The sequence below is a fragment of the Diabrotica virgifera genome, chromosome 3, assembly GCF_917563875.1.
Source record: "Diabrotica virgifera virgifera chromosome 3, PGI_DIABVI_V3a".
NCBI classification, from domain to species: domain Eukaryota; kingdom Metazoa; phylum Arthropoda; class Insecta; order Coleoptera; family Chrysomelidae; genus Diabrotica; species Diabrotica virgifera.
In genome coordinates this window covers 88,785,206-88,797,435 of record NC_065445.1, presented here as the reverse complement: position 1 = coordinate 88,797,435, position 12,230 = coordinate 88,785,206, and the positions used below count along the sequence as shown (strand labels likewise).

Sequence of the window (12,230 nt, the reverse complement as noted above, 5' to 3'; positions counted from 1 at the left end):
CTGTCTTCTCAAGCCATAGTAACACTTATTGGCAAATACTATTCTTCTTTTAATTGCTCCGCTGATATTGTTATCCTTAGCCAACAGCCAGCCTAGGTATATGAAGGTGTCTACACATTCCAGTTCTAAAAGGTCATTTATTATTCTTGTAAGTGTCTGGTTACTTAGTACAAGATCTATATTTGGTCTTTTGGGCATCTTTACATTTAGTCTCATTCTCGTGACGATCGAAATGCATCGGTCAGAAACTCTGTGGACCTAGCTATGATGTCGATGTCATCTGCGTATCTAACAACTTCTGCAGATCTGTTGATAGTGCCATTTGCGTTAATCTAAGATCCAAAAATTACCTTTTCTAGAGCAAGGTTAAATAAAAGACACGATAGCCCATCAAACTGGCCTAGTCCATTCCTGCAACGGAAGGGTCTCGAAAGATCGTTTTGGATTCTAACCATGCTCGCTGCTAATGTGAGCTTAATTTCAGTTAGTTGAATAAGATGAAGTGGTATTTGGAATACCACCACAGCAAGCATAAGTCTATATTATTATCTATTAACTACATATTACCAGCACTTCATCTGATATCATAGAATTGCGGAATGAGCAATATGGTAATTTTTTCTTTTTTTTAACTCATGTTATGTCGAAATGTACGATTCTTTTTTTTAACTCATGTTATGTCGAAATGTACGACATCTCCTCTATTTTGATTTTTTTATTGACAATGTGAGTCAGTGGCATACTATTGAGAAAATTATTTTTTTTAAATAAAAATTATTAATAATCTTTACCTGCAAATGTTTATATTTGGCTAACATTAAAAACAAAATAAACATTATACATACACAGTATTAAACTATATCTTTCATTTTGTTACAGGGCCGAACGAGAAAAGGTGAAAGTGAAATTCTTTCAACAATCGAAACCCTTAGAAGTCGACCTACCGAATGAGCCTATTTTTCCAGAAACAAATTTCCTAATGGCGTCTCCCGTAACAATCAGCGAAACTAATCACGTCGTCTATAACAGGACCGAAAGGTATGTTGATATTTGATTTACAATAATTATTATAAGTACCAAACAAATCTGTACGTGCAATATATTATACAGGGTGTCCCGAAAAGATTGGTCATAAATTATACCACACATTCTGGGGTCAAAAATAGTTCGATTAAGCCTAACTTACCTTAGTACAAATCTGCTCATAAAAAAAGTTACAGCCCTTTGAAATTACAAAATGAAAATCGATTTTTTTTCAATATAACGAAAACTATTAGAGATTTTTTGTTGAATATGAACATGTATCATTGTTATGGCAGTAACATCTTAAAACAAAATTATAGTGAAATTTGTCCACCCCAAAAAAATTTTATGGGGGTTTTGTTCCCTTAAACCCCCCAAACTTTGGTGTACGTTCCAATTAATTCATTATAATGGTACCATTAGTTAAACACAACGTTTTTAAAACTTTTTTGCCTCTTAGTCTTTTTTTGATAAGTCACCTTTTATCGAGATGTGGCTTCTTTTCAAAATATACCTAAAAATGTAAATTGTAAATAAATTTTCAGATTATTAACAGGTCGCTACAATCGTACTTAACCATATGCAAATGGGCCATGTTAAACAAAAAGCAACCAACCCTCAATTTGTAAATTAAGAGAAAATTAACTTTTTATGTTTTTCTAAATATTTAATTTTCCCTCGTATTTTTTTAAACGATAACTTCACTAATCAATAGTTTAATTTAAGAGCAATTTTATCATAGTACTATCAAAACTATCCTAATAATTTTTACAAAAAAAATAGCCATATCGAGGGTTGGTTTCTTTTTGCTGTTGGAAATATATCTAATAAAATGCAATCTGCAAAATCCAACCAACCCACAAAATCCATGAATAAAACCGAATAATTTCAGTCAACTCAGTAATACCATACAGTAGAATTTCTACTATTAAACATAATATCAATACAAATAAAAAATATGAGATAAACAGTCAAAACAAACCATAATATTTAAAAAAGTAAGATAAACATATCCTTAATCCTAAAACTTACCATTTTCTGAATTTTCCCGAGCCGCTTTAATTATTTTAACAGTTCTTGATTTAAACATATTTTTTCGCATTAAAGATTCAAAGATTTCTTCATAATATAATAGATATAACACAACAAATATTTTAATATTTAAGCAAGCACGAAGTAATATGGTCAGTACCTACACGTAAAAACAAAAAGATGCAACATTCCAGGAACCGTAATCGGCATAACAATATCAACCCACTTGGCTGGTACTTTTCGACAGTGCAATGTAATAATATGTTCAGTCCAGTGATACACACAAACATTCCAAGAGGGTTGGTTGCCTTATGCGAAATCTTAAGTGAAATATTATTAAACAGAAATAATTTGGAGTAGTATTTTTCATGGTTTAATATTTAGAATGGCTTGGTTGCGTTTTACACAATGTAGAATACACATTTTAAATCGATATGTGACATTACCTTGTTTTCCTCAAAAATGTGGGTTGGTTGCATTTTGCATAACAAGGCCCAAATATGAGGTGGATTCGACAAATATTCAAAATATCTCGATAAACACTGGCTTATCGAAAAAGTACTAAGAGGCAAAAAAGTTTTAAAAATATTGTGTTTAACTAATGGTGCCACAATAATATTTAATTGGAACGTGCACAAAAGTTTGGGGGGTTTAAGGGAACAAAACCCCCATAAAATTTTTATGGGGTGCACAAATTTCACGTTAATTTTTTTTTTAAGATATTGCTACCATAAGAGTGCCACATGCCACATGTCCATTTCAAATAAAAAATCTCTAAGAGTTTTCGATATATGACAAAAAATCGATTTTCATTTTGTAACTTCAAAGGGCTGTAACTTTTTTTGTGTGCACTATTGTATATAGGTAAGTGAGGTTTAATCAACCTAGTTTTGACCCCAGAATCTGTGGTATAATTTATGACCAATCTTTTCGGGACACCCTGTATACATGACTTAAGGAGAAGAGCTCATGTTTCTCAAATTTAACCAAAATGTTTTTGGAAAATGAACTGCTAAATCTAAAGGCCCTAGTAAACGTTTGGCCAACTAGTTGACCAATGAGTTGGGCCAATACGTTGCGCCCAGTAAGAACAGCGATTACATGTTGGTGGAGTTACTCAGTCTACGTTGGCCCTTCGTAGTGTATGTCTGATCAATAAATTCTATGACTTCTTCACCATTCCAAACCGCCATAGTAGCTCGTAAATAGACTCCGCAAAAATATAAAACAGTACGTGAGAAAAGAAATAACTCAGCAACCAATATGTGAACGCTGTTTAGCAGATGGCGCAAAAATCCTTTGATATGTACAGGAAAATCCGACAAGATTCGATTTGTAGACCAACTGGCCGCCAATCCCAAAGTTACGCCAAGTGATCCTGCATACTTTGGCCTAACTAGTTGGCCAAACGTGTACTGGGACCATAAGACAGCTAAGTGTTAGTTCAAAAACGGTCAGGATAAGATTCAAGAAGGTAGATATAAAATCAAGACGCTATGCTCTTCTTCTTATAATTTCCTAGATTTTCCAAAAATAATCAGACTCGTCGATGGCATTTATTTGGTCACAACGCATAGTCCGTGGAATAACTTACGCTGGAAGATATCATATTTATCGATAAGACAAGTACATAATTATGAAAGTCAAACGGATGTACTTACGTGTACAGAAAGTATGTGGACGATAAGCCTATTGCAGTTTCATTCATTTGGAAATTAATGAGATTAATTTAACTCTGGAGATAATGGTAGTTTTTATAGAATTATTAATCGGAAGGAGTGATTAAAAGAATTACTGAAAAAAAGTAAATCACGAACATCATCCAGGATCATGTTTTGCCATATGGCGGCTATATTGTATGCCACAGTCAGTAACTGATTACCAAAACTCAGTTAAGATTAAAATTTTAGATTGGTCAATATATAGACCGATATATAGATCCTGAAATACCTCGGTCACATCGTGAGGAACATCAAAAGCTATCGATTGCTGCAACTAATATTACGGGGAAAACTACAAGGAAACAAGAACCAGGAAGGCAATGGTTAAAAAATCAACGTACGTGGTTCAACACAACAACCACAAATCATTCCAGAGCAACAGTGTGCAAAGTACAGATTGCCATGATGGTCGCCAACATCCGAAACGGATAGTCACTACACGAAAAAGAAGATATGAAAACTCAGAACGTCAATAATCATGACGGTTTAGATATCACAAGGGCAAAACGAGCTGCAATAATTGGCTGCAATACGATCAATTGTACTGGCTGGGAGATGCACAGATATGCAAGCCGATAAAAAGGGTAAGTAGGAGAAGCAATGGTGAAGTTAAACAAGCATTGCAATTGGCCAAAGTTCATTGCAAGGATTGAGACATGGTTGTGTACTTTCAACCTTTCAATGTACACTCTGAATTGTTCGATCAATCATGAAAAACTTAGATATAGACATGGTTGGCAGTGCAGTTCCCTTTAATAACGTAAGATATGTTACGGGAACACACTCAAAAAAATTTAGTTCGTAATATTGATTAACAGTGATTATTGAATAGTATTTCGTTGTAACAACAATTAAATTTTTTGTTTCAACGAAATTTTAGACATTGATCAATGTATTTGGTTATTGTCACAATGATTGAATAATAATTGTGAAAATAACTAGAGTACATTAATCAATAACACTCAATTTATTCAGCCAATAAGTTAGTTTCGTATATTTAATAATATTAACAATTCTGACAGCCAAACACTTTCTGGATTTCGTACATGATAAGCAATTACCTTGGTTTATCGTGACAACATACAGATTTCGTTAAAACAGGGTACACATGTTGTTAATATAAAGTAATATTTGATTATTCCGTAGATGTAAACTGATTGTTATGACAACGAATGCATTAATCAATCTACTACTGCGTTTAATAACCACAATCAATGCGTTCATGGTAACAATAAACGCAGTTGTTGAAACAATAAATGTTTTGCTTGACCATTTGAAATGTAACGGCTTTTCCTTATCGTGATACCCCAAGCCTCTCTGTGTTACCATTGTTTAAAAAAGAATTATTTGTTAAACAATGCTGTTACCTCTGCCAAAGTGCCGAATAATTTCATTTCGTTTCCAAGTGTAGTCCGTACTGGAAAGAAGTTTTCGTCTGTCTATTATCGTATTCATTTTTTTCAAATACTGAGAAAACTAATTAGTATTTTTGAAAAATTTAAACGCAGAATAAAATATTACAGTATTATTGAGGGTCTGAAGTCTCTGAGAACTTCTATAATGATTATTTTAATAAGTCACAGGGGTGAAAAAGAGAAAATTTAGTATGATTTTTAATTTCAAATAAACCATTCAAAAGAAACTTTTTGTTTATTCTAAGGCACTTTCAGCCCTCGGTAATAATGTAATCTTTTATTCTGTGTTTACATTTTTCAAAAATACTTACTAGTTTTCTCAGGATTCCAAAAAAAATGAATGCGTTTAAAAAGAATTCGATCGAAATTTTGCACTTGCGCTCTCAAAAAGGATTAAAGTTTTATACATTTTTGGAATCACTATTTCAAACGCTTTTAAATGAGCTGTCACATGATGTAACTGATTGTAGGAATGAATAGAATTACTTGTAAGAATAACCATATTTATTGTGGGAATGAAGGGAATTAATTGTAAGAATAAACGGAAATAATTGTAGAAATAAACGAAATTGATTGAATGCATGAAGCAGTGAGAAATAACACTATTATTGACACAACGAATAGTCTTCGTCGGTCAATTAACGACGTTGTTGTTTCAATGAATAGTGTTCGTTGACTCAGTGAACAGTGTTCGTAATATCAATAAAGTGTTCATCCATTCAATAAACGTAATACATTGGATCAACTAACGAAAATAATGAATTGATGAACATCGCTTTGTTTCCAATAAAACCAAGAATTGGACAAATTTTAAGTGTTGCTTTTGTTGTCTGAATTAACATTTTTATTAATATTACGTAGGTACCTTTTTCGTTGGGTGCAATAAAATATTATAAAATGGATTGTAGTTCTTCTTAAGTGACGTCTCCCAATCGGAGGTTGGATGTCATCGTGATAGTGATCTTTACTCTATCTGTAGCTGCTCGAAAGAATTTTATTGAACTGCGTTTAAACCAGTTTCAATTTTTCCACCATGGCACTCTCCTTCTTCCCATACGTCTTCCTCCTCTTATCGTTTCTTGTATTATTAATCTTAGTATTTCATATCGCTGCCCCCTCATTACGCTACCGTGATATTGTAACGTTTTTTATTTTTATTGTTTTAATATTTCGTATTATTTGCCACTTCTCGCAATACTTCGGTGTTCGTCTCCTTCTCTGTTTATGATATTTAAGCATCCTTCTGAAACCATTTCAAATGACTGTAGCGTATTTATGCGTTCTTGCTTCAGTGTCCAGCTTTCAAGTCCATATTGAAATATCGAAAACACGTAACACCTCAGAGCTCTTACTCTCAGTTATAATCTAAGGATATAAGGTATTTATCGCAGAAAATTATTTTATTTTTACAAACGCATTTCTTGCTATTTCTACCCTGACCATAGTTTATTTCTGTTATTTGATCATTATTTTCTGAAATCCAGGTTCCTAGATATTTGTATTCTTCAACCCTTTCTATCATCTATCTCCCAAATATTCTTCTAGTGGAGCTACAACCCTGTGTGAGTCTTGGTCTGTTTAACAATGTTCTTCCATTCTGCCATGTCGGATACTTTCCTTCGCCACTGCCGGATGGTCATGGTTTTAAGATCTTCCTTTACTTACGTCGTCTTATTATTTGCTTGGATTACTTTTACAGCTCGATCATCTGGTATTATTTCTAAGTGACCAAGCCAGTTTAGTCTTTGTGACTTTACAAATCTAACAATATCTGCGTTCTGCATTAGTTCACTCAGCTTGTAGTTCATAATTCGCCACGAGCCATCTCCTATATATCTATATGTTTGTATATTTTTTATTATCATATATTTATTCTTTTTTTATACTCGTATTCATTTTTAGTCCATATTTTTCACAGAAACTACTTGTCTTGTCTAATAGTAGTTGGAGTTGTTCAGCAAAGCTTGCCATAATCACGGTGTCATCTGCATATCTGGATGGATGATAGTTATAAAATCTGGATATCTGGATAGCAGTTAACAACAATCAAAACAGTTATCAGTTGGAATAATGAATCCAGCAAGTTTTAGGTAAACTTTTTTAAAAAGTATTGGGCGAAATTTTAAAATTTAAACACTATTGTAAGGAGAACTGCAATAGCTTTAAAAATATGCATTCTTCTTCTTCTACGGCACTACAGCCCAAATTGAGCCTTGGCCTCCTTTATTTTTTGCCTCCACCCTTACTTGTCTGTGGCTGCTCTTCTCCATACACGGACTCCTAAAAGGGCTTGTGCGTCGCTGTTTACTGTGTCTTCCCAGCGCTTTCTTGGCTTTCCAACCGGCATCTTTCCCTGCATTCTAGCATTCAGTGCTCTTTTTGGTAGCCTATCCTCTCCCATTCTCACATGTCCGGCCCATTGCAATATTTGTATTCTAATGAAATCTGACAGGGGGAAAATATGCCTACGACTAGAGATGGTACAGAATTGCATTTTTCGGTAATAGGTTGAAACTGAACCTATTCCAAACAAATACCTATTCCAGAAACCTAATGCGAGTTTCTGATTCCGACGTGAAAAGACAATATATCGATCGCCCTAGCTAGTTCCTAATAGTTGTGCTACTATTGTCTTGCGCTGCACCAAATTCAAACGATCAAACTAGTGGGCACCTACAATTTTGTATTTTTAATCTAGCTAGAGGATGTATGTAATTTGATTTTTAAATATATTTATATTTTTTACCATGTTTTTCCTACAATTCGTAAATCTATATTATAACACCTATTAAAACAAATTTTTCTTACATGTAATTATGGGTTTTTAAATTACCTAAAGTTGAGGTTTATTCAGAATTCGTTTGTGCAAATGAAAAATGAAGACACTAAAGTTACTACAGAAGATTGGATCGATTAGATTATAGTCAAATAAATAAAAACATAATGCGGAAGAGTCAAAATTTTAACAGTTTTAAATGACAATACTATCTGTTACAACCGTATCGACCTGAAATCCTTTTAAACCCATCACAGATGTGAGATGTTGGAATTGAAACAGACGCCGCCGATGCGTTTCTCTATGGTAAATACAATACCTAGATCAAATCTCTCGGAAAAGGAAAGTGTACCTACTCAAATACGGCCAGCGCTGGAATCGAGACCGATGCCATCAAAGTTTTGTCACTTGTAATACGTGGAATAGTCGATTCATAGTCGAACATATTCCGACGTACCCGCTCCAGTTCCATCATACCAACCCTAACCGAAACGAACGTCACCGATGCATTCCCTACTAACTAACCCTACGGTGGCTCGTTCGACGGTTGTGCTGCAGCGACCTATTCCGAGCGAGAATCCAGTTCGAGTTTATTGTAAATTGCAGATTGCGGTCGATGCGGCGCCCTTGGAATCGAAACCGATGCCGTCGACTTTTTGTCACTGGTGCGTGGAATAGACGATCGGAACCTATTCCGAGGTACCTGCTCCAGTTCCATCATGCCATCTCTACCTACGACATTGAAAAGTATATAAAATCTTTAACAATTTTAACCTTTAGCTTCAACAAGACGATCGTCGAATCTAATATTAACCTCTCAAAATGTAGTCCCTTGCCCTTGTGCCAAAATTGCCCCTTTAAAGATCTTCTCAGACATGTTCAAAGTCAGGAATATAACATAAGAGTAATAAGCAAAATCGCTTTGATGTGTAGTCGAAATATTGATTAGATTTATCTCCTTTAGAAATTACTGCAAATTACATTCTTCCTTAATGGAATCATTTGACCTCTTTAATTCGAACAGAAGCTCAAGTGAATAACTTCATTTAATTTATATATCATTTGCTAGACAGATACGGCAATTAAAATGTCAAGTAATAGGGCAATTTGTAATGGTTGATAGTGATGTTAAATAATAGCCTTATTTTTATACACCTGGCTACTTTCAAATAATGAGAACATGGTAAATATAGTGCATGGGGAGAGATATAGAAAAATGTTTAGCTAATTGTGTGTATCTAATTTAACCTTGTGATTAAAAATTTAAAGCTAACAATCTATGTAGAATAACGCTTTTGATTTATAACAGTTCGAAGTTTTGCATCTGAAGATCTAAAGACTTCTGGAGACAAAATCTGGCAAACAACCAAAAATTCATGTTTTCTAAAACTCTTAAAGCAAACGAACGATGAATTGGACGAAGACTAGGGGGATCTAAAATTGCATTCCACAACCTAGCTAATCATCTAGAGGTGAAGATTCCATCAAATCTTGGTTCCCTGTACGCAGATAGGAGTAAAACTAATAAAAAATGAACGACAGCTTATATTTCAATTCGTTTTAGAGGTGACCAACATCCTCTTACGGTGATTTAGATAGGCTAGTTTTTGAAGCAATATGTTGTCGAAAATATACAGGGTGTAACAAAAATACAGGTCATAAATTTAATCGCATATTTTGGGACCAAAAATAGTTCGATTGAACCTAACTTACCTTAGTACAAATGTGCACGGAAAAAAAGTTACAACCCTTTGAAGTGACAAAATGAAAATCGATTTTTTCCAATATATCGAAAACTATTAAATATTTTTTATTGAAAATGGACACGTCGTATTCTTATGGCAGTAGTATTTGAAGAAAAAATTATAATGAAATTTGGACGCCCCATAAAAATTTTATGGGGGTTTGGTTCCTTTAAACCCCCCCAAACTTTTGTGTACGTTCCAATTTAATTATCATTGTAGAGCCATTAGTTAAACACAAGTTTTTAAAAACTTTTTTGTCTCTTAGTACTTTTTTCAAAAGTCAGTTTTTTTCGAGATATTTGAATATTTGTCAAATCCACCACATATTTGTATATGGTAAAGTACGGTTATGGAGACTTGGTAATAATATGAAAATTTATTTATGATTTACATTTTTAAGTATATTTTGAACCATATTAAAAAAGAAGCCACATCTCGATAAAAGATGCTTTATCAAAAAAATACAAGGAGCAAAAAAGTTTTTAAAAACACTGTGTTTAACTAATGGTACCGCAGTAATAGTTTAATTGGAACGTACACAAACATTTGGGGGGTTTAAAGGAACAAAACCCTCATAAAATTTTTATGTAAACATATTAAAAAAGAAGCCGCAACTCGATAAGAACTGCCTTATCAAAAAAATACTAAGAGGCAAAAAAGTTTTAAAAATAGTGAATTTAACTGATGGCAACACAATAATAATTTATTTGGAACGGACACAAAAGTTTGGGGGGTTTAAGGGAACCAAACCCCCATAAAATTTTTATGGGGTGCACAAATTTCACTATAATTTTTCTTTAAGATGTTCTTTCAATAAGAATGCTACATGTCCATTTTCAACAAAAAACCTCTAATAGTTTTCGATATATTCAAAAAAATCGATTTTCATTTTGTAACTTCAAAGGGCTGTAACTTCTTTTGTGTGCATATTTGTACCAAGATAAGTTAGGTTCATTCGAACTATTTTTGGTCCCAGAATATGTGGTTTAATTTATGACGTGTATTTTTGTTACACCCTGTATATTCGGTATGTTGCTGGCAACTGGCCACATTGCAGCCAACTGATCTCGCCATATGGCAGAGCCATGTTGCCGAAATCTTGCCGGTATTTGAACACTATTGCAGTTAGTGCTGATGCGTTGCCGATAAAGTCTACTGCTGTGAAAAATTTTGCATGTTGCTCGGCTACTCTAACTACTACTGTTAAAATTTAGTTTGGATTTGTCAAAGTATACAAAGAAAAGATGAATACGTGGTCAACTGAAATCACAATAAGGTTCATTAATGCAGTACATTTACGTCCAGAATTGTGGAATTTGGCATACTTCTGGAACTATGAGCCAAATGGAAGAGTAGTGCACCCTGAATAAATACATTAATTAAACTAAAACTTTTAGTATAGGAGCCACCAATCGCAAAAAACCGAAATCGCAAAAAACCGAAGAAGGATTACTAATCTTGTTGAGAATGCGTTTCTCATTTTTGTATCTTTCTTCTCTATTCTTGGCCCTATCATATTTATTGATAGTTCGAAATCACTTTTTGACATTCTTGTAAAAATCTTAAACAAATAATAATTGTCTGGTATTATTTCCATAGTTAAACTACTCATTGTTTCGCGTTTACTTGGAAAAGGGCGTATCCACATTTTCCGTTTTCTATTTTTCTTCTTTATATATCATCCTAGCACGATTAAGGACGCAACAACTTATACAATGTCGAAAGATCTTTATTTTTGACTTCGTCTCGTCAATACTTTAAGGGTAATTTTCGTCTAAAACGAAAATGTAATGCAACAAGCATGGCTGGATTTCTACTAAATATTGCCGAAAATATGCAATTTTAGTGGCCCGTCTAAAGGCACCTTTACGTACGTTTCACCCTCTTAGGGATCAGCAGAGAGACTCTATGGTCTACTCTGAACCGAAAAGAAAACAAGCAGTCTCCCAATGCAGAATTATACACATAATTCGCTTAAAGATGCTGTAGAGACATCTACTTAAAACAGTTCAAAGTTCTGAAACGAATGGAAATATAAGCTGTCATTCATGTTATCTTAGTTTGAATCCTATCTGATTACAAGCAAACAAGATTCGATGTAATTGTTACCTAGATGAATAGACAGGTAATGGAATGCAATTTTAGATTCCCCTGGTCTTCTACTAATTCATCCTTCGTTTGCTTTGCAAGTTTTATAAAGCACGAATTTGGTTTGTTTACTAGAACTTTGATTCCAGTAGAAGTCTTTAAATTTCAGGATCCATGTCATCCGGTAACTGTCTAGGTTTTCGATTGTGGCTGTTTTTATAGTGGTAAACTGTATAGCAGTACGCTTTAATTACTATTTTTGCTAATTTTATTTTCTTAATTTTTAATAATTTTTCTCAAAACGAAAAATTAAGGGTCATATAAATTCACATGTAATATACAAACCAGATGCTGAGAAGGGCACGGTTTTACGAAACGAAATGTATCCTTAACCATATGTTTTTGGTGTGTTCAGTTTAACAAACTGAAT

At 33.7% G+C, this 12,230-nt stretch overlaps 1 protein-coding gene across 1 annotated transcript in view; it reads left to right on the top strand.

Annotated features, from left to right (window-relative positions):
* LOC114329905 (uncharacterized) overlaps window positions 1-12,230 on the top strand; it is a 787,321-nt gene that overhangs the window by 642,247 nt on the left and 132,844 nt on the right. The window contains exon 4 of the mRNA XM_050645282.1: window positions 880-1,038. Coding sequence (XP_050501239.1) covers window positions 880-1,038 — 159 coding nt within the window. The remainder of the gene's footprint in view (window positions 1-879; window positions 1,039-12,230) is intronic.